A 27,680-nucleotide genomic window follows, 5' to 3' on the forward strand; every position below is an offset into this window, starting at 1 on the left:
CTCACCGTCATCTAGGTCGCACCACCCACAAAACGTACCGCCGGCATTCTCTGAGCCATCCCTCCGACTAAAGGTGGGAAGTTGTTGACTAACCGATACATCACGAACACCCAATAGTGTTTTTTTGATGCATCGATCTTGACAAGGCTGACTTCCCTAGATTTTTCAGCAGTTTCTGGTTGTTTTTGGGATTTGTAATTTTCCTTGAGCCCATTGGTTGTGTTGGAGCAATTTATTTGGTTGGATGTCTGATTTAAAAATGTTGGAGACAAATCAGACGAAAAGGATAGAGAGTTAGGTGACCTACCATGGTGAAAATCTAACTCTCGAAATCAAAATTGCCAAATTGGATGGGCTCAACTGTCTTACTTGGTCACAATCGGCTCTTTTATCTATTAAGAGCATAGGGAAGATGGGACACTTGAATGGCAAAATTCAAGAACCAAAGCTCGATCACTCTACTTATGATAAATGGGAAGCAGAAAATTCTACCATTATTTCATTGTTGTTGCATTCAATGCAACCGGAAATCAGTCAAGGATACTTATTTCTCCGTACGACAAAAGAGGTTTGAGATGCAGCTGCTCAGACATATTCCAAAATGGGGAATGCTGCATTGAAATATGACTTAAAGCGACGGATACATGGACTAACTCAAGGTGACTGGTTAGCAGCCACTTATTTTCATAAGCTTCATAGTTTGTGGCAGGAGTTAGATCATTATTAGAACTTGCAACCTGAGTGTGCAGCTGATGCTGTTAAAATTAAGAAGGTGATTGTAGAGGAACGCATTTATAAGTTCTTAGGTGGATTGAATTCCGAGTATGATCCTATGCAGGTTCACATTTTTAGGAAGGAACCTCTTCCGTCACTAGAAGTTTTTTCATACATCAAAAATGAGGAGAGTCATCGTAGCACTATGCTTCATTCCGGTTCACAGACTCGCCCTATTAAGTCCATCTCAACTCACTTCAAGAGATGATTTTAGAGGTCGAGATGGTGGCAGAGTAGCAAACGTGACCTCATATGACAAAGACAAACTGTTTTGTGACCACTATAATAGCTTGCGGCATACTCGGGAGACTTGTTGGAAACTCCATGGTTGTCCTCCTAGCTGAGGTCGTGGGGGTCGCATAGGTGGGGGAACCAGGCCTCGAGCCAATCATACTTTCATAGTTGAGATGAACGTTTCCACACCCGATACTCACCCTTCTTCCATCGATATGGGGGCTTGAGTAAAAAAGAGGTAGAAGCACTCCGTCGACTTATGTCTCGATTGGACATACCTGCTACTGCATCCTCCTCCTTCGCTCATACAAATAATTTAGCCACTGCTCTAAATGCATCTACTACTTCCTCTAATGATCCTTGGGTCATTCACTCTAGTGCCCCTAATCATATGACTGGTATATCTCCTTTATTTTCGTCATATAATCCTTATTCAGGCAGAGACAAAGTTAGAATAGCTTATGGTTCTCTCTCGCTAGTGTCGGGTAAATGATCTATTTCTGTCACCTTGTCCTTTGTCCTTTGTCCTTCATGTTTCTGATCTTTCTGCTAATCTATTATCCATTGCACGTATTACCCTCGAGTTGAATTGTCAAGTAACTTTTTACTCTTATTGCTTCTTTCAGGACATTGTGACGGGACAGACGATTGGCGATGGAAGCTTGAGGGATGGCTTGCACTACCTAGACTCTCAGCCCAACACACAAGGTCAACTCACACAAGCATATCATTCTGTTCGGGTGGATGACTCAACTGGTAGAATCTGGCTCTGGCATCCTCTATGACCTTGTCCTCTGTCCTTCATGTTCCTTCATATTTATAAATAATAATGTTTTTGAAGTTTCAGTGTGAAACTTGAAAACTTTCAAAACACCATCGTGTGTCTTTTTCCCTAGTATCAATAAAAGTGATGCACCTTTTGTTCTTGTTCATACTGATGTGTGGGGCACTTCACAAGTGCTTTCTTTATCTGGTTATTGGTGGTTTGTCTCTTTTATTGATGATTTTTCTCGGACCACATGGGTCTACTTGTTAAAAGACAAAAGTGATGTGTTTTCTGTCTCAAATGTTTCACAAGATGGTTTAGACTCAGTTTAATACTAATATTAAAATTGTCCATTCTGACAATGGAGATGAATATATGTCGGTGATCTTGGGGTGTTTTTTCATGAACACGGCATGGCATTATACACTAAACCATGTGTGTCGATACTCCACAGCACAATGGTGTTGCTGAACAGAAAAATCGACATCTTTTAGAGGTCACTCATTCCTTAATGCTTGACACGCATGTCCCCAAATCTTATTGGGGACGCCTTACTCATTGCTACCTATCTCATCAATGGGATGCCTTCTCGAGTTCAGATTTCAAAACACCCCTTGAGGTGTTGTCCCCACCTTTCTCTACTTCAAAAGGTGTCTCTGCGAAAGTTTTTGATTGCGTTTGCTTTGTCATGTTCATGGTCCTGCTCAGAGTAAGTCAGACCCTCGAGCCCTTAAATGTGTCTCTGTGGGTTATTCTCCCAAAGAAGAAGGGGTACAAATGTTATCAACCCCCATCGAGAAAACAATATCTCAATGGATGTCACTTTTTTTGAAACACAATCACATTTCTCTTCATCCCAGACTCCTCTTCAGTAGGAGAGTTAGAGAGAAGAGGATTTTTTTGGTGCCATTACATGTTTCTACTTCCATGCCTGAGTAGGAGAAACAACTTACTAATGAGTCCCCTACTGAACCTATTGAAAAGTTATTTGGGCCACCTGTGGAAGGGTTGAGAGTTTACTCTAGACGCTAGAAAAGTCAGACCATCCCTGTGGCTCCATGTCAAGCATCCGATCCTGACTCAGGTAATACTACTTATACTCTTGATATGAATTCTGCAATACCTGTTGTCAATGATATGAGTCTACCCATTGATATGAGACACACCATCCCATGTCTAATTTTGTTTCTTATCAACATCTTTCTTCATCATATCGTTCCTTTGTATCCAAATTGTCTTCTGTGCCTGTCCCTAGAAATCTACAAGAGGCACTTAGTGATCCAAAGTGAAGGACAACGATGCAAGAAGAGATGAAAGCTCTTCACAAGAATAAGACTTGGGATCTTGTTAATGTCAATGGACAGCACAGCTGTCCATAATTGTTCATTATTTCTTTCCTTATTCTTTCCTTATTTCTCCATCTCTTATTTTGTATAGTTGGCATATATATTTGACCGATTATGGTTTGTACGTATAGGGCTAGAATCATGCGGGACTTTATTTTTTCCATGTATAGCATTCATGTAAAGTCTTTATAATAGACAGAACTCAAGGCTAAATTCAGCCATTCACATAATATTTTGTCATCGTATCAGAGCCCAATTACTAAATTTTTTCGCTTCCTGATTTTTTTTCGGTTCTCGGCTTCTCGGTGGTTTCTCGGTTTCTCGGTAGTTTCTTGGTTTCTCAGTGGCTTCTCAGTTTCTCGGTGGTTCTCGGCCTCATCCTCTCGAAACCGTTTTCTGCAGCTTGGGTTGGTGGTTTCGGCAGTCTCTGTGTGATTCTCGGTGGTTTTCTCGGCACTTCTCTGGGCAACAATGTGGGTTGTTCCTCTCAGTGGAGTTCTCGGCAGAATCTCTCTTCTCGGCAGAGTCTCTTTTTCTTCCCTATGGATTCAGCTCCTGTGTGTGTTAAGTTTACCGGCACCAATTATGCTACCTGGGCATTTCAGTTTGAGTTCTTTCTCAAGGGCAAGGCGCTTTGGGGTCATATTGATGGCACGGATGTTGACTCATCGTCAACTTCTGAAAAATCTAAGGCTGACGGGTCTTCTCCGTCCTGGGCTGTGCTTGATGCCCGTATCATGTCCTGGCTTCTTGGTTCAGTGGAGCCTCACATTGTCACTCACTTGCGGCCTCATCGCTCTGCTCAAGCCATGTGGGCTTATTTGAAGCAGGTTTATCATCAAGTTAATGATGCTCGTCGTTTTCAGTTGGAACATGAAATTGCCATGTTTCAGCATAATAGCCTTTCCATCCAAGATTATTACTCGGGGTTTTTGACTCTTTGGCACGAATATGCGGCCTTGGTTACTGCGGACGTTCCTGCTGCCGCTCTTTCTGCAATTCAAACTCTTCACGCCACTACACAGCGTGATCAGTTTCTTATGAAACTTCGCCCAGAATATGAACCTGTTCGCTCCTCTTTACTGAATCGCTCTCCGGTTCCCTCTCTTGATGTTTGTTTTGGTGAGTTACTTCGTCAAGAACAACGTCTTAGTACTCAAGTTATTTTGGAGCAATCTCATGGCAGTTCTGGGGCTGCCACTGTGGCCTTCTCTGCCCAAGGCCGTGGACCGCCTATGCATTCTCGACCGTTGCAGTGTTTTTGCTGCAAGGAGTCTGGGCATATTGCTGTTAATTGTCCTAAGAAATTCTGCTCTTATTGCAAGAAGAAGGTTCACATTATCAAGGAATGTCGTATTCGTCCCTCGAATCGTCCAGCCCAGGCATTTCAGACTTCAGTTCTTGCCACGCCTACTGCTGCTCCTGCCGCCCCTCCTGCACCAGATTTTTGCACTCCAGAAATGGTACAACAGATTCTGATCTCAGCCTTATCTGCAATGGGGTTTCAAGGTAAACATTCCCCTAAACTCTGGTATGTGGACTCGGCCGCTTCTAATCACATGACTCCTACTCACACCGCTTTGCGCCATGTTCGGCCCTATGCTGGTAAATCTGTTATTCAGACTGCCAATGGCAGTTCTCTGCCAATAGCTGCTGTCGGAGATGCCTCTTCTACGCTCACTGATGTGTTTCTTGCTCCTTAGCTTTCCACAAATCTTATTTCGGTTGGCCAATTAGTTGAAAACAATTGTGATGTTAAATTTTCTGGTGATGGTTGTGTTGTGCAGGACCAGGTAACGGGGGAGCAGATCGCGAAGGGACCTAAAGTGGGGCGCTTGTTTCCACTATTTTTACCTGTTCCAGTTTCGTCTCTAGTTTCTTCTATTAAGTCTTTTGCTTGTAATAATGTTTCCGATCTTAGTATGGTGTGGCATCGTCGTTTGGGCCATCCCAATACTCAGATTTTATCTCATGTATTGAATTCTAGTTTGCTTGGTAATAAAAACAGTTCTTCTTTCTCTCTTGAGTGTGCTTCTTGCAAACTTGGTAAAAGCAAAATTCTTCCCTTTCCTTTGCATGCTAGTCGGGCATCTCACTGCTTTGAACTTATCCATAGTGATGTTTGGGGTCCTTCTCCAGTGAGTTCACATGAAAAATTTAAATACTATGTGACGTTCATTGATGATCATAGCAGATTTACTTGGGTCTATTTTCTTCGCTCTAAATTTGAGGTCTTTCGTATTTTTACTGAATTCTTTGCATATGTTGCCCATCAATTTTCTTCTATTAAAACATTACACACCAATTCTGGTGGTGAATATTTGTCTACTGAGTTTCAGGCTTTCTTGGCGTCTAAGGGTATTCTTCATCAACGTTCATGTCCCTCTACTCCTCAACAAAATGGAGTAGCCGAACGTAAAAATCGTCATCTTCTTGATGTGGTACGTACTCTCTTGTTAGAATCTTCTGTTCCGTCCATGTTTTGGGTCGAGGCTATGAAAACTGATACTCACTTGATTAACCGTTTACCTTCTCAAGTTCTACATATGGAGTCTCCCTATTTCCGCTTATTTGCTAAGCAACCTAGTTATGATAACCTTCGTACTTTTGGTTGTGTCTGCTTTGTTCATTTACCTCCTCATGAGCGACATAAATTGTCTGCTCAATCTGTCCGTTGTGGTTTCTTGGGATATAATGTGTGTCAAAAGGGATTTGTTTGCTATGATCCTATCTTACGTCGTACTCGTATTTCTAGGAATGTTATTTTCTTTGAAAACCAACATTTCTTTCCTGTGTCCTCTCTGTCATCGTCCTCTACTGTGGTTCTTCCCTCCTTTGAGGAGTGGCTCTCAGATCTTCCTCCTATCAGTTCCCGATTTAAACCAGGCATTGTGTATACAAGACGCTCCCGCCCACAGCCTCTTCCGGTCGCTCACCCGGTATCTGATCCTACCGCGCTCCAGATTCAGTCCGTGGCAACATCTCCTGAGCCTTTGGTTCGTCACTCTTCTCGAGTGTCTGTACCTCCGGATAGGTATGGTTTTTCTTCTTCCAGTGCTGACAGTTCTATTTCAGCCCTTACTGCTACATTGGCCACTTTTGATATTCCCAACTGTTACTCACATGCTGCCAAGCATGATTGTTGGCGACAGGCTATGCAGGAAGAGATTGCTGCTCTAGAGGCCAATCACACCTGGGACATTGAGCCCTGTCCTCCTACTGTTGTGCCCCTGGGATGCAAATGGGTTTACTCGGTCAAAGTTCGATCTGATGGAAGTTTGGACCGTTACAAGGCTCGGCTTGTTGCTCTTGGAAATAATCAGGAGTATGATGTCAATTATGAAGAGACTTTTGCTCCAGTGGCTAAAATGACAACTGTTCGTACGATTCTTGCCCTTGCTGCTTCTAATGATTGGCCCCTACATCAAATGGATGTTAAGAATGCTTTTCTCCATGGGGATCTGAAAGAATGTATTTACATGAAGCCACCTCCAGGCTTGTTTTCCTCTCCGACTTCACATGTGTGTAAGCTTCGTCGCTCCCTTTATGGTCTCAAACAGGCTCCGAGGGCCTGGTTTGATAAATTTCGCACCTCTTTATTGCAATTTTTATTCAAGCAGAGCAAGTATGACACCTCTTTGTTTCTTTGGAAATCGGACATGGGTATTGTTCTTCTCTTGGTCTATGTTGATGATATTGTGATCACTGGTTCCGATTCTATTTTACTTGACCAGCTCAAAACTCATCTCTCGGGGTCCTTTCATATGAAAGATCTTGGGTCTCTCACATATTTTCTTGGTCTTGAGGTGCATCGTGGTCCCTCCGGCATTTCCCTCAATCAACATAAGTATGCTAGTGACTTGGTGGCTACAGCTGGTCTTCAAGAGGCTTCTTCTGTTGATACTCCCATGGAATTAAATGTCAAGCTTCGCAAAGAGGAGGGTGACTTACTTGCTGATCCCAGCCTATACCGGCAGTTGGTGGGAAGCCTCGTTTATCTCACCATTACTAGACCGGACATTTTCTTTGCTGTTCAGCAAGTCAGCCAGTTTCTTCAGGCTCCTCGTCATCTACATTTGACTGCTGTCCGAAGAATTATACGCTATGTTCGCGGTACTTCTGCCCGTGGTTTATTCTTTCCTGCCAGCAATTCTACTCGTCTTGCCGCTTATAGTGATGCTGATTGGGCTGGTTGTGCGGATACTCGTCGCTCTATCACTGGTTGGTGTGTGTTCTTAGGTGATGCCTTGATCTCCTGGAAAAGTAAGAAGCAAGACAGAGTCTCTAAGTCATCTACGGAATTTGAGTACCGCGCTATGTCTCTTGCTTGCTCAAAAATTATTTGGCTTCGTGGTTTGCTTGCTGAATTAGATTTTATTGAGACCAACCCTACACCTCTACATGCCGATAATACCAGTGCTATTCAGATCACGGCCAATCCTGTCTATCATGAGCGCACCAAGCATATTGAAGTGGACTATCACTCTATCCGGGAAGCCTTTGAAGCTAGGATTATCACTCTTCCACATATTTCCACTGATCTCCAAATTTTTATTTTCACCAAGGCGCTCACCCGTCATCGACATTGCTTCCTAAGTGGCAAATTGATGCTTGTTGATCACCCTGCATCAATTTGAGGGGGGCTGTCAATGGACAGCACAGCTGTCCATAATTGTTCATTATTTCTTTCCTTATTCTTTCCTTATTTCTCCATCTCTTATTTTGTATAGTTGGCATATATATTTGACCGATTATGGTTTGTACGTATAGGGCTAGAATCATGCGGGACTTTATTTTTTCCATGTATAGCATTCATGTAAAGTCTTTATAATAGACAGAACTCAAGGCTAAATTCAGCCATTCACATAATATTTTGTCAGTTAAATTACCTAATGAAAAGAAGGTTGTTGAATGCAAGTGGGTGTTCACTATCAAGCATAAGGCCGATGATTCTGTGGAACGATACAAGGCTAGACTTGTTGCAAAAGAGTTTATACAAATCTATGAGATTGATCGTAAGGAAACATTTTCTCCGGTAGTAAAGATGAACTCAATTAGGGTTCTACTTTCTATAGCTACGAACTTGGATTGGCCTCTTTACATCAATTTGATGTGAAAAATGCATTTCTTCATGGAGACCTAGAAGAAGTATACATGGAAATTCCTCCTGAATTGGAAGATTCATCCTCAATGGGAAAAGTGTGCACATTAAAGAAGGTTTGGTATGACCTAAAACAATCTCCAAGAGCATGGTTCGAACAATTTTCCCGAGCTATGTAGAGATTTGGTTACAAGCAGAGTCAAGCTGATCATACACCATTCATTAAGTAGTCCCCTCAAGGAAAGGTAATAGCTTTAATTGTGTGTTGATGGTATTGTCTTAATAGGAAATGATGATGGGGAGATATATAACTTGAAACATTGTCTTGCTAACAAGTTTGAAATAGGACTTGGGCAGTCTAAAGTACTTTCTCGGCATTGAGATAGCAAGCTCAAAGCATGGTATATTTATCTTCCAACAAAAGTGCATACTTGATCTTCTCAAGGAAACAAGATTGCTTGGATGTAAAGCCACTGACAATCAATAGAGGTGAATGGTAAACTGGGAGAAGATAGCGAGAGCCCTCTGGTGGATAAGGGCAGATATCAGCGATTCGTTGGCCGGTTGATTTATTTATTTCATACCCGTCCAGACATTGCATATTTTGTTAGTGTGGTGAGTCAATTTACGCATTCTCCATGAGAGCCTCATATGGGAGCAGTTTACCGCATTCTTCACTACTTAAAATCCTCACCAAGGGGTGTTTTTTCGACATGGTCGTTTGAAAATAGAAGCCTATACAAATGCAGATGGGGCTGGCTTGATTATGGATCGACAGTCCACGTCAAGGTATTGCACATTTGTGGAAAGTAATTTGGTTATATGACAGAGCAAGAAACAGTCGGTGGTTACTAGATCCTGTGCAGAGGCAAAGTTCAAAGACATATGGCTCATGGAGAGTGTGAAACATTATGGTTGAAAATACTCTTGAAAGAGCTTGGACTTGACCCCAAGGATTCAATGCGATTATATTATGACAATAAAGCGACAATCAGTATTGCTCATAATCCAGCCCAACATGATCGAACCAAGCATGTTGAAATTGATCGACACTTCATTAAAGATCAACTCCAAGAAGGTATCATCTACACTCCATATGTGAAGACGGGAGAACAACTTGCAGATATCTTGACAAAGGGAGTATCTAGTGGAGTTCTTCATTCAGTCTTATGCAAGTTAGGCATGCAAGACATCTATGCCCCATCTTGAAGGGAAGTGTTGAAGATAGAAACTTACGATTTGATCCTCCTTGATTTATGCTTATTATTATTCTGATTTTATGTTGAATTGTTCACACATTATAATATTTCATTATTCCTTTCCATATTCGGTTTTAGGTCTTTTCTGTTTAACCTATGTAGCCGTATGGAACTAGACAATTGAATAAGAATTATTCTCTCCTTTTTCTCGATTATTCTTTTCTACTGAAATTAGTTCTCGTCCAAAGTGAAAACATTTTGAATAAGAAAGCATAGTTTGCAGGTCAAAATTTGTTCTAAACAATGTGGGCTGTATAATATCCTTCCTTGAACCTTCCTTATAGATAAAAGATGCACTAGGAACTCCTAAGACGGGTCAACCCTAGCACACAATGGAGGGTAAGAGTTAGTCCAACATGATCTACTACTAAACAACTCACTATTTCTCTCCTTGCTTAAGCATTATCGAAATGTTAATAACTTATTAAGAAGAAAACTCATTAAACCTGGTACATCCTCCCTCTAAACTCCCCTGATTTGAGGGAAATGAAAAAAAAAAAAAAAAAAAAGAAGAAGAAGAGGAGCTTTGAGGGGACAGTTATCCTCCTACTCGCCTCAAATCCTCCCCCAAAAAAATACATCAAAACAGGGAAAAGAGGAATTGCCCACCCTCAGCCTCTCCTTTCCTCTACTCTCCTCCATCCAAATGGGCACTTTTTATTAGAAGATTCTGTAAGGACAACAATGATAAACATGCAAGCAACAAGCTTATATATATGTGTATGTGCCTGTACCTGCATGCATTTGTGGCAGTTAAGTTTTTTGCAAAAATAACTACTAGAAGTGGCGAAAAAGAGTAGCTTGCTGGAAAGTTACCGATGGAAACTTTTGCTGAGCCTGGCCTTGCAAATCATGCAGCTGTGGCAGCTGGTTCTGCATGAGGAATGTGACAGTCAAATGCTATGCATCTTAGATGTTGGCAATGAAAACATCCAGCAACAAATAAATATCAATTTCAGATGCAGATTCAGACAATTCCTATTTGGAAGATACAGCTAAATTTCTTAAGAAGCAAAACATGCAGCGAGATCAACAAAGAACAAAATTCAAGGCTCTGAAACAGATTTTTGTAATATGAGATTGAGAGGTATTAACAGAGATGATTCTTTCACAAACAAAGTTAATGGTAACATTTTTCCTAATTTTCTAATCTTTAACCAATTCAAAATAGTTTACATTCATAAGTTTCAGTCATTTTAAATACAAGGCTTTTCTTACCTCCACCAAGTCCTTAAGAACCTTCAGATTTCCAAAATTTAGATTTTATCCAAAGCAGAACCAAAGTTTCTCTACAAGTTCCTTTCTGAACATATGAATAATGAAGGGTGTTCAAGTGAGAAATTTTTTTTCCACATTGGATATATGTCCTCTGCTTTAGATGGAAAACTGGAAGCATTACTTGCCAAAAGAAAAAACTCTGGAAGCATAAAAGACGAAACCACTTCAAATTCACGTATTTCAGTGTCATTCCTCACCTGTGCCAGTCCTTGCATCCCAGATTGCCTGAACTGTTGCTGAGCAAGCAGTTGCTGCTGATGCTGAGGTATTTGCATCAGTTTTTGCCTTTGCTGCTGCAGCTGCTGCTGTTGTTGCTGCTGCTGCTGCTGTTGCTGCTGTTGCTGTTGTTGTTGTTGCTGCTGCTGCTGCTGCTGCTGCTGTTGTTGTTGTTGAGTTTGTTGCTGAGGAGATGGCATGTTCATCATGTTTGTACCTGACCTAGGAGAATTGGCATATTGCAGTGGAGATGCCGTTGTGTTATCAAAGGAAGTAGCACTTGTGGCACCAGAAGGAGACGCAGCTGATCTTCCAATAAGTTGTGAAGCAGAAGCCTGCTTAAAAAGTGCTTGGTAATTGGACCAAAAACAGACACCTTCAGAAAAGAAGAGACCCTAATTCTTATCCTACAGATGCAGAATATCAAGCCACAACAGGCTCATACAATGTGAAACATCAATTTGGCAACATTGAATAGGTAAGATGAGACCCTAACCCATACAAATCAATTACGATCAATTGGGAATATCCGGTCCAAAGTCCCAATCCAAGACCAAAATCCTTGGGCCAAAGTTATCCATTGGTTGGATTTGGTTTATGAAGGGCTGGGCTCAACCCAACTACGTACAAATTTGAATATAATTTTTTTGATAAGTAATCGAGATATCATTAAAAATGTAAAGCACACCCAAGTATACAGGAAATATACAAGAGAAACACATAGCTAGAAAGAGAAAAAAGAAAAAGAAAATTGTGAAAACTAAGCACCAAATGAGATACAAATGCAACTGTCTAAAGAAAAAATAGTATAGAAAAAAAAAATATATATCTCCTCCAACGTTCTCCAATGTTCTCTCACAATCCTCAAAACTTTTGTCATTTACAAGACTTTTGTCATTTATTTCCCTCCAAAGACGCCACAAAAGGCAAGAAGGCATCATCTTCCACACAATAGCATTCCGAGTGCTACCAGCAGTCCACCAATAAGCAAACAAGTCAACTACTCGTCTAGACGTAACCCAAGACAGCTCAAAGCGACTGAAAAAAGCATTCCATAAAGCACAAGCAACCTCACAATGGAGAAGATGGTCAACGGACTCCCCATTCCACTTACATATATATCACCTATCGACCACAATGATCTGTTGCTTCCAAAGATTGTCCATGATATTGACCAAACAAAAAAAGCCGCCATCAAAGGAACCTTAGTCCACCAAATACTCTTCCAAGGGAAAAAAAAAAAAAAAAAATGTCATCATAACAACCAAGACCTTATAGAAGAATCTAACATCGAACAACCCTCTTTTGGAGGGGGCCCACTGGAGCTTGTCTTCACCTACCCGCCTCACTTTAACTGAATACAACAAATTGAATAACGAGGCAAAGACATCCACCTTTCAATCATGAGCCGCTCTAGCAAAGCTTACGTTCCACTGATTGGAGCCACCAGAAAGCTCCAAGTGAACCACTACGGAAGCATTCTTCGCACAAGCAATACCATATAAATCATGAAAGGCTTCTTTTACTGTCTTGTCCCCACACCATAGATCATGCAAGAATCTAACCTTGGAACCATCTCCCACCTCAAAACTGGTATGACTTGAAAACTTCCCCCAATCCTTCCTAATATTCTTCCATAACTCCACCTCATACAACCCATGAGGCTCATTAGAACACCACCCATCCCACGAACTGCCAAATCAGAATCATCCTTCGCGCCAGCAATATCATATAAATCATGAAAGGCTTCTTTTACGGTCTTGTCCTCACACCACCGATCATGCCAGAATCTAACATTGGAACCATCTCCCGCCTCAAAATTGGTATGACTTGAAAACGTCCCCCAATCCTTCTTAATAATCTTTCATAACGCCACCCCATACGACCCAAGAGACTCATTAGAACACCACCCATCCCACAAACTGCCAAATTTAGAGTCCACCAAAACTCTCCACCAAGCCTCTCTTTCATGTACATAGTGCCATAACCATTTTCTTAAGAGAGCACGATTGAACATCAACAAGTTTCGAACCCCCAATCCTCCCTCAGAGATCAGAGAACAAACCTTAGGCCAGCTTACCAAATGAAATTTGAACTCTTTGCCTAGCCCACCCCATTAGAAATCTCGTTGAAACTTTTCAATACGATTTGCAACACCCATAGGGAGAGGGAAGAGGAACATGAAATATCTTGGCAAATTGGAAAGTGTGCTCTTAATAAGAGTAACCCTACCACCCTTAGACAAGTACATCATTTTTCAACTAACCAACTGACGCTCTATCTTTTCAATATAACCATCCCAAATAGACTTGGCCTTATAGGAGGCCCCCAAAGGAAGACCAAGATACTGAGAAGGCAAACAAGAAACCCTACAGCCCAAAATACCAGCCAACACATCGACATTATCAACATTACTCACAAGAACCAATTCTGACTTAGCCAAATTGATCTTCAAGCCCGAATCAGTTTCTAAACATAAGAACAAGCACCGCAGATGACGTAGATGATCTAGGTCTACCCCACAGAAAATCAAAATATCATTAGCAAACAGAAGGGGAGAGATGTCAATCCCACCAACATTCCCTATCCCCACATAGAAGCCAAACAACAAAACCCCACTTACTACAGTAAAACTATATTATAGGGAGATAAGCAAAACATGCAGTAAGCAAATCAACCAAGAATCAAATGAAGAAAATGTGGAGTAAAACACACTTAGCGAGTAGGCTTACATTTCCATGTTAAACTGGTTTGGGCCAGCCCAAGATTAGCCAACCCAAGGTCCATCTAAGAAGGATCCCAGATTGAGCTCAGTATATGATATAAAGCTCCATATAATATTGTGACACCTAAAAGTTTTGCAACTTGCATGAAACTTTAGTAAAAGATTTACAGTTGTAAATCTTTAGATTTCAAAAAAGTCTGGCCATCATAAAGAAAAAAGCAAAAAGAAAAAAAGAGGGAATTCCATATTACATATACAAAAATGACTGAGAATGAAAAGAATGATAATTTTGGATAAAACTTCACAAAGGTCATGGGAGAGAACATAGAAACATAACTAGTGCACAACGAACAGCCAAGAAGAGGATGGGAAAGGATATTTTTTGATAAGTAAATCAGTTTCATTAAAAAAGCGCAATGAAGTGCAACCCTAGTACACAAGAAGTATACAAAAGAACCCCCTAATCAAGAGAAAAAGATGAATAGAAGTTCAAAAAATCTGCAAAACTAGAAACATGCGAGCTATGATGTGCTAATATCCAAGAATAAAAAGTGTTGAACATTAATCACTTGCATTTCTATCACCAAAGTCTCTTTATCTTTGAAGCTCAGAGCATTCCGCTCTCTCCAAAGGCACCACATTTACGCTGGGTATTGGGTATATCGGTGTCAGAAACACCATTTCTGATTTTCGATCGAAATAGATTCTTGGATAAGGCAGGTAATTCGGTAATCAGTCAATCAAAACTCGGATATGCAACAAAAGTTTTACTTTATATAAGCTTAATGAAGGATTATGATTAAAAAAAAAAAAACACTAATGTTGAAAGACAAGAAATTTAGCAAGTTACCTCGCTTGATTCAGTAATTTCACTTGAACACGAGTGAGAGAGACGAGAGTGAGAGAGACAAGAGTGACTGAGGCGAGAGAGAGAGAGAGAGAGAGAGAGAGAGAGAGAGAGAGAGAAAGACGGGCGTCTAGGCGTGTGCCACGGGCGGCTAGGCAAGGGCAGCAGATGGGCGTGGGCAACGGGAGGGAGTGACTCAAGCTCTGCTGCTCTAGGGTTAGGTTGGTCATCCAACCAACCAACATTCCATTTTTTCAATAATACAATTCCAAATAGAAATAGCCTTGTAAGAAGCACCCAATGACAAATCCAAATACTTTCGGCAAAAAATATACTCTACAACCAAGAATACTGGCCAACCCTTTTACATAGGAGGGTTTTCACGTAAAAATTTTGGTGTCTTACTTGAGGGTTGTTTGATTTATTTCTTTGCATTATTGGTGAGTTGATTTTTTGTGCTAGATTGACTATTTAATTGCACAACGAAGGGTAGATAAATTATGATGTGTTTGTGATTGGTGTTTACTTTAATATTATGGGTGTGTCATGGGGGTGATAACTAGCAGGGCAAAAATTAATCTAGGGGTGTTCACCCTAACATTTTCCCACTTTGCCTACAAGAACGATTTCTAATTTTGCTAAATTAATCTTCAATCCAAAAATAGCTTCAAAAGATAAGAAAATGCACCACAAATGTTGTAATTGTTCTGAATTTGCATCACAAAAAATCAAAGTATCATCGGCAAATAGTAAATGAGACACTAACAGCTCTTCATTGTTCCTCGACCCCACTGAAAATCCTGACATAAGTCCCCATCCACTGTAGCAAACATCATCCTAATGAATGCCTCCACAACACCAATTTTAGCATGTTCACTAAGACCATGGAAATAATTTTATAAACACCACACAGTAAGCCAATTGGTCAAAAGTCCTTAATGTCAACAGCATCTGCCTTGTTTGGGCTTAGAGGAACAAAGGTTGCATGAAAACTCTTCTCAAACTTCCGCCAAGTATGAAACTCCTTAAAAACTGCCGGAATGTCCTCTCTCAATACCTCCCAACAATGCTGAAATAAATAAATAAATTCGTAAGGCGCCCCTAAGTACACAGATGATATACAAAGGAGAACCAAAGCTAACCCGAAAACCCAACAAACAACCAAAGCAACAGGAAAAAAGTAAACCTAAGGACCCGAGAAACAAACCACAAAAACCCCCAAGGCATACGGTTAACCCCACATCACACATGGGTCTTGCCTTTCCTACGCCTAGAAGAAGTTTTAGAGTCGCCATAATTAACGGAGCTTTGCAGATTCAGAAGCTCCTTCGTGCCCTTAGTCTTCTGACGCTTAATCATTTCTTCCGTAATAGCCCTGATCCTCTCGCCATGCTCCTCAAACACCGTCCACGCATACTCCTGGGACAACCTCTCCCAAATCCCAGGAGCCTTCTTCCTAACATCTAACTCTCACTCCGACGTCAACTTCTCATCCCTCTTAGCCGAAGTGAGTGAATCTGTATGGGTAATCGGAGAAACCATGGAAGACGTTTCCAGTGCTGGAAGAAGAGAAGAAGCCTCAGAAAGTCCGACTATAGAACCCGAAACCCAGGGATTATCGAAGGAAGACTCGGCCCGGCTACAACACCCGAGTCCCCATCTATGTCCAATGAATCCACACCCACTGAAGCCACCCCAGATTCTGACCCCAAAGAAATCTCCGTCAGACCCGATCCCACATCTCCGTCTGGATCAAGGTGCCACAGCTAGGCCCACCCCCGGAAGAAGACAAACCCAAAATCACCTAGAGACTGCCGGCGATGTCGACTCCGGCAGAGGAGGAGACGACGAGGTCTCCTATTGAAGAAGACACCTAGGAGAGCCCGACGAAGCCATACCCACACTCTCAGAGGTTTCCAATGGAGCGTTCACCAAGAGACCAATAGAAAGGCGATCCGAGGGAGACCCAGAAGTAATCTCTGGCAACATCTCCAGCAGGACGCTCAACGGACGGGAAGGAATAGGTTTCAGGAAGAGTCGGGCTAAGCAGAAACCCGAGCGATGACCTAGACCAATCTCGACAAAACGGGCCAAAAGTTCTTACAGCCCGGCCCAAAGCCAAGTTAGACCCCATATCCAGTTTGCTCCACGTGCGACGTTTTGAAAGTTTAAATTTCAAATTCGGATGTGCTAGAATCTTCTTACCTGACAGACAGAGAGGCCGGTCAATACCCATCAGTTCATGCGGAGGTGCTTCTAGAGAGAAACAATCCACTGCCATTCTAAGCTCTTCCTCTGCTTGCCTTACCGACGGGAGAAGGTCCAGATCACACGGCTCCGCCGAAGCATGAAACAACCTGGATCGACTACCCCCCACGATAGGGCTCATGCCTGACCTCAAGACCTCCACAAAGGAGGGTCCCTTCCAATAAGGAGCCAAACCCAGCTTTGGCTCTTCTTTCTTCCCCTTGTTTTTGACCGACATAGCCGGAGACCCAAAACCACTATCCATTTTGGCAGGAAAAAAAAAAAAAAAAAAAAAAAGCTACCTTTCTCATCTCATCTGAGAATTTGATCTAACCCCACCCACCACAGCCCTCAGGGATCAAAATGAACCATTTCCAGCCACCCAGCCTGAAAACTGCTACCTCTAGGAAATGGCCAGCTTGGTTACTGCCTCTCCTAGTGATCACGATTTTCGACCCTTCCCTGAAGGATTTGATGAACTCTTGATCTTCCGGGTAACCCAATAGAATCTCCATCGTCAATGCGAGCCACTCCGAGCGCTAAGAACTGATGACGATCTCACCGGAAAAAGTTCTTTTTTTCCCCACCCTCAGCCTCGATGGCCCATCCAAAATCGAGAAGACGAAAGACTCCACGATGAAACTTTTCTCCATCTCAGAACACCCCCACAACCCACAACACGGCCGACCCAGTGTACTTTACATAATTGCCGGCGAAGAGGAACCCACAAAGAGAAACCACCGGAAGAAGCCCCTACGCTCAAAACAAGAGAAACCCAAGGACCAGAAGAAGCGAAACTCGCACACCAACAGCATGACGAGAAGAACGGAAGTAGAAAGTATGGAACTCCTAGCTTAACGCGCTCTCATGCGCCGAAGTTAGTGAGAGAGAGAGAGAGAGAGAGAGAGAGAGAGAGAGAGAGAGAGAGAGAGAGAGAGAGAGAGAGCCAATTGTTAGTAATTTCTTGCAGCTGTATCTTATGCTGAAAAAATGCCATATAGAAACCATCTAACCCTGAAGCCTTGTCACCATTCATATCATCCTTCACCACCTCCTACACTTGTTGCTCCTCAAATTCTCTTTCCAACGAAATACTGTCATCCGCATCAATGGAAAGGAACGAAAGGCCACCCAACTTTGGTTGCCAACTAAGCTATTTAGAATACAATCAATTGTAGAATTTCACCATATGCTCCTTTATTTTTGTAGAGTCAGAAGACTCTACAAAAGAATCCACTGATAACTAAAGAATCCAGTGAGTTATTTGTTCGATGGGTATTCGCCACCCGATGAAAATATTTTGTATTTTATCCCCCTCTTTCAACCATAGGGCCCTAGATTTCTGCCTCCAATGCACTTCTTCAAGAAAAATAACTCTCTACAATTCCTTAGACATCTTCCTTCCTCCTCCATTAAAAGTCGGCCCTCTACAATAAAATCCAGATCCCAAATACCCTCCAAAATATCCTTCTTTTTCTTCCCTACATTACCAAAAACATCTTCATTCCATTTCTTCAAACTTACTTTCAATGCTTTCAGCTTTACTTGCCAATGTATAACTTGGTGATCCTTGAAAACTATAGGATAACTACAATGTTTTCACCTGCTCCACAAATCCCTATGATTTCAACCACATATTTTCAAACTTGAAACACCTACTACCTCCACCTAACACACCACAATCCAACATCAATGGAAAACAATCTGACAAGATTCTTGGAAGTATCCTCTATGAGACATCATAAAAATGTTCTTCCCGTTAAAGAGATGGAAGAAATCTATCAATTCTAGACCAAGCCTACAAGTCCTGATTATTTGATCAAGAAAAATTCTCACCTACAAGTGAGATGTCCAAAAGACCCCGCACAAAAATGAAATTAGAAAAATCTACCAAAGCTGGTGAATGTCTGAAGTCACCTGATTTTTCGCTCGAAAACCAAATATTAAAATCGCCCCCAATACACCACAGCAACTCCCACCAACTCATAAGACTGACCAATTCATTCGAAAGATATCTCCTTACACCATCATCATTTGGACCATACACCCTCGCAAACGCCCAAACAAAATTATCCACAACATTCCTAAAAGAACACACTACTAAGAAACTCCCCACACAATTCTCAATCTTCCCCACCACCCGCCAATCCCACATTAACAAAATCTTTTTTGAAGCCTCTCTCGCCCCATAAATGTCAAATCTACATGTTGACAACCCTATAAACTACAAGTCACCTCCCTAAAAATATACTTCGATTTCATCTTTAATAAACATACAATGTCCACCTTCCAATCTCTGAAAAGCCCTCTAATCCCTAGAATGATTGGAAGAAATTGTACTAGTAATAATCAAATAATCAATAGAGCTATTTCTTCTATTTGAATTGGTCACTCGGTGGAAAACTTTGTGCACTTATCATCCTCTCTCAACCACAACGCCGAAGAATTTTGCCTCCAACTAACCTCCTCCAATAAAGTAGTCCTCTCCAAATCACTAATCGCTTTAGCCTTTCTCAATTTCTCCTCATGACATAAAGCTCTCTCTTCTTCAATAACATCAATTCCATCTCAATTGCAATATGAAGATGCAATAAGGGAGCCCCTTGCTTCATTGGCAAACCACAAGAACCCTTATGGAATTTAATGCAAGTAATGCAAATCCTCATGGGGAAATTCCACAATTTCTTTGATTAAACTACTGGTCCTTAAACCTCCCCCAGTGTGGTTGTTCCCAGTTCCTTTACCAAACTATCTTAACTTCAACTAATGGGCTTGTCTGGGAAATCCTAGGATATATATTAGAATTCTAGCTCTTTGATAATGGTATCTCACTAACGGAATAGGGTTTAAGTTCCAACTAACTTCTTATCACAACAATTTTTTTAAACCCACCGTTCAATTAAATTTCCTCACTATATTTATCGCACATGCCAGATTTCCCAACACTTACATGCCACTTAATATAAAATACAAAAACTTATTTGTTTAGTGTATTAAGATTTCCAAAAAGACATAAATTTGAAAACTAGAGGCATATCAAATATCACAACATTCAGATGTCATTAACTATCAAATACAAATTTGTTTCCTCTAGTGTAATTAAGAATACGAAAAACATAAACTTAAACACTTTATGGATAAGATGACTCTTAATGTCCAATCACCATTTGATAAGCTTGATAGTTTTTTTTTACAAGTAAGAAAGGTTTTATTAAAAAAGCATAAGGCGCCCCTAAGTACACAATAAGTATACACAGGAACAACCAAACTAGCCCACAAAAAGAAACCCAAACAAACCCACAAGGACCTAAGCCCTTAAACCCAAAACCCACAAGGAGCACTCAAAGCTACAGCACATGAGCCTTTCCTTTCCTCCGCCTAAAGGGCATGCTTGCATCACACAGGAACAACAAAACCAGCCCACAAAAAGAAACCCAAACAAACCCACAAGGACCTCAGCCCTTAAACCCGAAACCCACAATGAGCACTCAACGCTACAGCACCTGAGCATTTCCTTTCCTTCGCCTAGAGAGCATGCTTGCATCGCCGTAGTTAATGGAGCTTTTCAAATTCAACACCTCTCTCCTCCCTTTGATCTTAAGACGTGCACCCTTTTCAACCCGATGGAAATCCTCTTCAATGGCATCTAAAATCACGAAGGACGGATCTTCATCCTCAACACCATCCGACACCCAATCCAAGGGCATGTCGGGACTCGGGAGGACAGACACCCAAGGGGTAAGGGGAGTCTCCATCCTCCCCAACCCAAACCTCATCGCATTGATCCCACACACCACAATCTCCCCATAAGGGCCAAAACCTACCGACCACTTCTGAGATTGGATCAAGCTATCCGACCTGAAATTCACACCCTTTTCAGCGATTGGAGAGGCGCAACCACCCAAAGGAAGGGAACACTCAGGAGAAGGAAGCCTCGCCGAAGAAAGCTAGACGAAGGAGACTTACTGACCACATTCCCACCTGGCTTCGGCAAGGACTGGACCACAGTCCCACCCAAAGACGGCGTCGTCGGAGCACTGAGAGCAGTCACAGCCTCGTCAAATAGAGAAGCATCCATCTGAGCAACTCTGCCTACCTTCGATCTTTGGTGATATCTCAGCACCAATTTGGACTCGGACGGGTAGATAGGAGCCCCACACTCCAACATTTCCAGAAGAGAAAAGCAGAGCCTTTCTCCCAATGTAGCCACCCCCAAAGAAGAGGCACCGAAGGAATCTAACCCAACTTCAGAGAAGTTGAGTGCTGGAGAAAATCCCTCAGGAAATCCCTTAGAATCCAAATTTGAGCACCCAAATGGGACACTCACTGCTTCTAGAGGCGAAGCAGAGGCAGAGGAGGCTATTGCAGAAGGGGACCCAGAAAACACCGAAACAAGACCAAAGATCGCCGGCAACATACCTGGAAACGCAGAGGCTTGCACGGGAGAGGAGGTGTACATAGAAGACTCTAAAGCAGAAGAATCCGACCCAAACCCTGCCGGCAACTTCTACTGCCCGTTTTGCAAATCCCTCGGAAACAATCAAGGAGAGATTAGCGGCCAACGACGTGTTCAACCAAGAGCCACAAGAGGAAAGGACAGCGGCCTCGCAGGAGTATCTTCAGCACCTTTAGACATCTCATAACTGGTCGGAGCAAACAACCCCCCACCCATGTCAACCGCTGTCGTCACCTCCGGCCGTTGAAATCCTGATGTAGACCTAGAACCCAAAGAGAGCTCAAAACCCGCTTCAGGAACCAAAGGGAGCCCTTGACCCGTAACCTCAGTCTGCTTCTTAGATTTGGGCATCATCATAACCCAGCCCAGACGAAAACCTTTAAAACTGAAAGTGGGTTTTAGACCCAGCTCAAAAGCAAACGAACAACCCAACGACCCGACCCATCATCCTCACTAAAAGGTTCCTCCACGTACGCAGATTCAAACGAGGCAAAATCTTCCTCGTTGATCCTGGTGTGCCTTGGGCAGAGAGAAAACGTGGTGGATGTTCCTTGCCCAGCAATTTCAGCAACAAATCCTTACCCAGAGGTTCCTTCTCCATCACAAAGCAGTCCAGTGCCAATCTCACCTCCTCTAAGATTGCTAGTCTCACCACAAGGAGAAGATCAAGGTCACACCTCTCAACCAACGGAAACCGTAACTTGACAGGGCCCTCTAACCTCACCACCTCCGCGAATGACAGTAGAGCACCACCCACAAAGGGCCAAGCCCCACCCGAGCTTGGGGAGGAGACCTTCAACCCCAAAACCTTCTTCCCATCCTTCTTCTCCACCAAAGACAACACACCAACAGGAGAAGACCCAAACGTGGTTTCCAGAAAAACCATCACCTTGCACAACTCATCAACCACTCTGTTCTAGCCCTGCCCTCCTCATCCCTCTGGGAACAAGATGAACCCTCTCCGGCCACCCACTGCATAGACCGCCAGCTCCAAAAAGCGGCCATCCTTATTACAACCTTTCCGAACAATCCAAGCCTTCAAATCTTCCCAGAAGGATTTGACAAAATCCTCAACCCCCTAAGACCGCAAAGCCTCCTTCATTGCTACGACAACCCAAGCAATACACTGCAAACCCAATAGCACAACCCCTAAGAAGCCTTTTCTTCTCTCCTCCATTCTCAACACAAACTTGCCTTCCTCCACCGAGTAGAGAAAAGTTTTGGCCTCCACAAAGAAACACCTCTCCAAAGCCATCCTCTAGAGAACGGAACCCTAATAAGCTTGATAGTTATGGGAAAGACATCCGATTGTTTTCAAATTTGGCATGCGTGATAAGCCAATAGAGGACATCAAATTATTTTTTTTTTAATGTAGAGGACATCAGATCTAACAGTAAGTTCGACAAAATATCAATTTAAAGAAAGGTTATTGAGTTGTGTAACTTGAACAACTCATATATGCGTGTGTGTGTGTGTGTGTGTGTGTGTAAGCAAAAAGAGATTGTTTGTATGATTAGTAATGGCAATTACACATGGAAGAAAAGTAACCAAAATCAAGGGACGACCACATGAAATAATGTTTAGGTTTTGCATAACTAGAGCAGCCTCCTCGATTCACAATTTAAGGAAAAATGAACTAGTCATATCAAACTCTAGGGGTGACACTTAAAGAAAAACGTCAAAGATCTTACCTGCAACAAAGTGCCCTGTCCACTCATATTATTTGATGAAATAGGAGTATTCTTTAAATACATGCCTGCAAGTGGTTTTTGCAAAAGCCACCTAAATAGAATTGATATTCAATCCAATTCCACAAAATAAAATCATGCTTGAACAACAAATGACTGATTATTACCTGATGCATCAGCAAAACTCTGCACTCCATCACCTACAGTGACCACATCTACCAAATGCAATGGAAGTGCAGGTGTGATCTGCCTCTGGTCTCCAGGTATTCGCAATCCTACATGCATGTACCAATCAATCTAAATGTAAAATTTCCAATCATAATTAGACCAACTAGCATTCATCTGACACGAGAACTTGTTGCTTTTATTAGAAATTATGTTACTTTCAAGATATACTTGCACAGCTTGGTTCCTAAGCCAAATCCTATGACTCTGTGCTACAGCCAGACAGGAAACATTGCTCTTGCACAACTGTCCCTAATAGACAACTGATCTTGAACATCAATATCCAGTTTAACAAGCAGCCAAACTCAGCAAAGAATAATTAGTAAATTCAGTATGACTAGCTCTGAGTTAAGAGTTGAATAAACAACCCTTAATTATATGCAAATGGAAAGATTATCTTAGAAACAGAAAAGAGTAAAGCCCGTGTCTTTTTCTTTTTTTTTTGGATAAGTGGTAAGGCCATATCTGATGTGATGAAAGAATAATATAAAACCTGGAGTCTTTACCAATGATTAAAGAATAATATAGGCTTACAGACACAATTCTACAACATATGGGAGGGATTGATCCACTGACAATTCATATGAGAACACAATTCTATAAGAATCTCACTGTCACAGCTAACAAAAATAACTCAAGAATGCAGAAAGGACACAGATAAGACCAAATCTGGCCGCTGTTGCTTCAATAGGCACAAACCATCATTTAGAACTCTTCTTAGTGACAACAAATATAAGGTATTTAATTTCTGCTGAACTTTTCTTCATCATAGAGTCGGTTTAATTTTCTATGTTTACTGTCTGACCACAAATTGCAGAAACAAAGCTACAATACTAGATGCCTTAAGAAATGTCACAGGTTTTGATCTTAAAAGATACAAATAAGACCAAGAACCTATATAGAGTTAGAGCTGGATGAAAAGCAGATAATCTATGAAGGCTTTGAATGTCAAGTGGGAGTTGAGAGTAATGCCTTCGCCAAAATTTACGGTGGCTCGGAGCAAATTCTCTTGTTCTTGAATTTTTGCAGCCTGACCCTTATCCAAAGTTGGGGCAATTGGTGGCCCTTGCCGAGTTCCAAAACAATAAGCTTTGCGAGTCTCAGCTAATACTTTTTCAGCACTTTCACAGGCTGCTCCAATCATATCAATTCTAGCCTGTAAAATGGAGCTCTCAAAATGCATGAAATTCATAAAAATGAAATAAAAACTAATATTGGATTATCAATCAACTCTGAAACACCTTTAACTTCTCAATTTGTGAGGATATTGGCAGGTTTTGCATCCCATGAAGCAACTGCTCTCTCTTGGTGTTGTCATCCATTTCCATCTCAGGCAATAGCTTTGAGGACAGCATAACTGGTAGGACTGTAATCACAGAATCCCATTGATTGATTTAAGATTTTGATTGCTGTATCATGTGTTTCATTGGATAGTGATCAAAAAAGTATATTCAAACTCCTATTTTAAGTCCACTGCCTTTGTCTTTTGGGATATTCTTCTCTCATGTATGTACCCATTTTAAGATGGACATGGGTCAAAATTTATTAGAAAAACACAAAAAGCGACCCTGGAATTTGTGGGTCCTTCCGTTGCTATTTCTGACATAGCTAAATGTAAAATTCTTATAACAGTTGTGTGATTGTTAAACTTAAAATTAGAAGAGCTCAAGTTACATTAGCATCAAACGCAAGTATAGCTCACGCTACAGCACGATAATATTCAAACAAATGCAGCAGTAGACTAATGAGGTTAAAATGTCATCTTGCCTCCTTTTACTTGGTTTAACAAAAAAATGGTTGAGAAAAATAGATTTTTTTTTTTCCTTTCCTGCTGGTTTTAAGGGTAAGGACTAATTGAAATAAAAAGATCTAGATAAGTCCAAAAAAAAAGGTTAATATAATCATTAACTAAGATCATTACAAAAATTTTGTTGATGGGTTTCAGTTTGAAGTCTCAAATAATTTGATTACCTGGGCTTCTTTCTTGCTATTGCAATAATATGACTAAAGCGCAATGTCATTTCACCATTGTTTAACGTAAGTAAAGTGATTTCAAAGCAAGTAACCATATCAAAGCCATCATTTTACCAAAACACAGTTGAGCAGATTCCAGCATACAACAAATCTCAAACTTACCTGTTCATAATTGAATAGAATTTTTTAAAAAGATGAGGCATCCAGGTAATCAAGGACAGAACTTAGTTCATAGCACTCCATCCCTCCTCACTATTATATAGCTATGATGCACATGCGTTAGACATGAAAATTCTTGTTCCATACAAGAACCATTCAAATTTATCAAATTGAACCCAAAATGGCAAAAATAGGTTTAACTAAATATCAGGCATACACAATATGTGGAGATTGGCAAAAATGCATATATATGAAAAATAAAATAAAAATCCAAAATTTCAAAGGAAATCAAAATATAAATTAAAGTTTTGTAACGAACAAAAAACCAAACACCATCAAAATATAGATAAATTAAAAGATTCCAAAAAAATTCTCAAATCATTTCTTCCTACTGAATAACATTATGCTGATATGCTCTTAAATCTTCAATTTTGAGTAGCCTTTAGTCACAACTTAGAATGATTTTCACAAAAGTAAAAAGAATTCTACAAACTATAATACCTTTTATTTTATAGATAATTTCATTATCATTAAATAAGTGTAAAGGGGTGCCACCTTAGTACACAGGGAGAATACAAGAAAACCCCTAATCTAAAGAATAAGATCAAAAATTCAAAAAATTTGCAAAACTAGAAACAAGCAAACTATGATGGGCAAACATCCAAGTATAAAGTGTTGATCACAGTCTACAAACTATAATTTTCAATGCACAAAGCTTTTCACCATGACCCTATACATTTTGTAAGTGAAGGTACCAATATGCTAAATAACCCCTTAGAGCATTCCCAATGGATCTGTCTCTCACTTTTAGCTAGAATAGCTAAACAAAATCATAAAAAAGCATTCCATCCCATTATCTACTAAAAATGCAAAATAGATTTGTCTTGGACATGTGGAGTTACACTATTCACAAATGCATCTTGTTTTTAATATATCTTTTGGGCATCTCTCCTTCTCTCTCTTTCCCTTCTTTTCCTTTTTTTTTTTTTTCTTTTCCTTCTTTTCCTTCTTTTCTCACGGTTGCTTGTGATTATAATTAATTAGTAGTTATTTTTTACATCTTCACAACAACCAAAGAAAAAAAAAAAAAAAAACTCGTATTGGCATTTACAGCTTTTTTTCCAATTTCATTGATGATATTAGTTTTAATCAAACTTGGTCACTACAGTATAAACAATTCAAGGATTGCAATTCTTTCTATAGTAAGGTGCAAAATAGTAGTAAACTTTAATAACAATTAGAAAAGTGACTATTAAAAAAATTATTGTGTTAGAAAAATGACCATTGTAAAATACAACCGTAAGAAAAATGTTCGTATGAAAAAGTGTTGGTGATGATGGAGAATAGGGCGGTGATTATGCTACTAGAGATGAGAGTTTTATTTGGTGTTTTTTTAGTAAAGATGAGTTTTTAATTAAAATGAATAAAATATTCTAAAATTTATATTATTTTAATAAAATAGATAAGGAGTTTAGATAAGCTGTTGGAGTAAGGTTTTAAAAGATGGTTAGCTAAGTTAGCAAAAAGGGGTTTTGGTTAGCCATTTTGCATAAAAATTTACATAAACCATTGTAAGTGCTCTTAGTAACCAATTGATTCATCTCCATCATACATTCAGCACAGATTGATAAAATAGAGTAGCTCTTACTTACAAGACATAATAGAAAAATATATTACAAGTAATAAAAAGATTTTAAAAATAGGCAGAATGGACTTGAAAGAACAAAGTCAAGCTGATCTGTTGTGTCCTACCAAGAGGTCCATAACAGTTTCTTTATCTTTCTTTTTTTCATTCAGGAATTGTGACTTGTTTAAGTATGGATGGGTGAACATAAGACAAAACAAATAAGATGTGGTTTAAGTACGGATGGATAGAAAAGTGTTTGGCGTACTCAAGCTCCTCCTAGGGCTACTTTCTTTGTGTGGACTGCGGCACTCGGTAAGATACTCACCCAGGACAACCTTAGGAAACGACATGTTATCGTGATCAACCGAGGCTGCATGTGTAAGAAGACCGAGGAAACTGTGGATCATCTTCTTCTCTACTGCGCGATGCTTCTGTCTTGTGGAATTCTCTCTTCAGCCGTTTCGGGATGTCTTGGGTTATGCCTAGACGGGTTATTGACTTGCTTGCATGTTGGTGGTCATCTGGTAGATCAAGGAGTGCTGCTATTTGGAAAATGACACCTATTTGTATCTTTTGGTGCTTATGGTGGGAAAGAAACAATAGGAGTTTTGAAGGCTTGGAAAGATCCTTGGATGAGATCCTTTCTTTGCTCTATCACTCTTTGTATTGTTGGACTTCGGCTTATGTCCATCCTTTGTATATTTATTTTTCTGACTTTCTCACTCGCTTTTCTATTTCTAGATTGCTAGACTAAGGGC

General features: G+C 40.7%; 1 protein-coding gene across 2 annotated transcripts in view; it reads right to left on the bottom strand.

Moving 5' to 3' along the window:
- The window catches only part of LOC133863749 (mediator of RNA polymerase II transcription subunit 8), a 37,776-nt gene that overhangs the window by 5,109 nt on the left and 4,987 nt on the right, over window positions 1-27,680 (bottom strand). For both annotated transcript variants that reach the window (XM_062299827.1, XM_062299828.1), the window contains exons 3-8: window positions 24,404-24,528; window positions 24,135-24,318; window positions 23,105-23,212; window positions 22,941-23,005; window positions 10,956-11,309; window positions 10,297-10,353 (exon numbers count right to left, since the gene is read on the bottom strand). In XM_062299827.1, the coding sequence (XP_062155811.1) occupies window positions 10,297-10,353; window positions 10,956-11,309; window positions 22,941-23,005; window positions 23,105-23,212; window positions 24,135-24,318; window positions 24,404-24,528 (893 nt within the window). The remainder of the gene's footprint in view (window positions 1-10,296; window positions 10,354-10,955; window positions 11,310-22,940; window positions 23,006-23,104; window positions 23,213-24,134; window positions 24,319-24,403; window positions 24,529-27,680) is intronic.

Source organism: Alnus glutinosa, chromosome 3 (assembly GCF_958979055.1).
Source record: "Alnus glutinosa chromosome 3, dhAlnGlut1.1, whole genome shotgun sequence".
In the NCBI taxonomy this organism is placed as follows: Eukaryota; Viridiplantae; Streptophyta; class Magnoliopsida; order Fagales; family Betulaceae; genus Alnus; species Alnus glutinosa.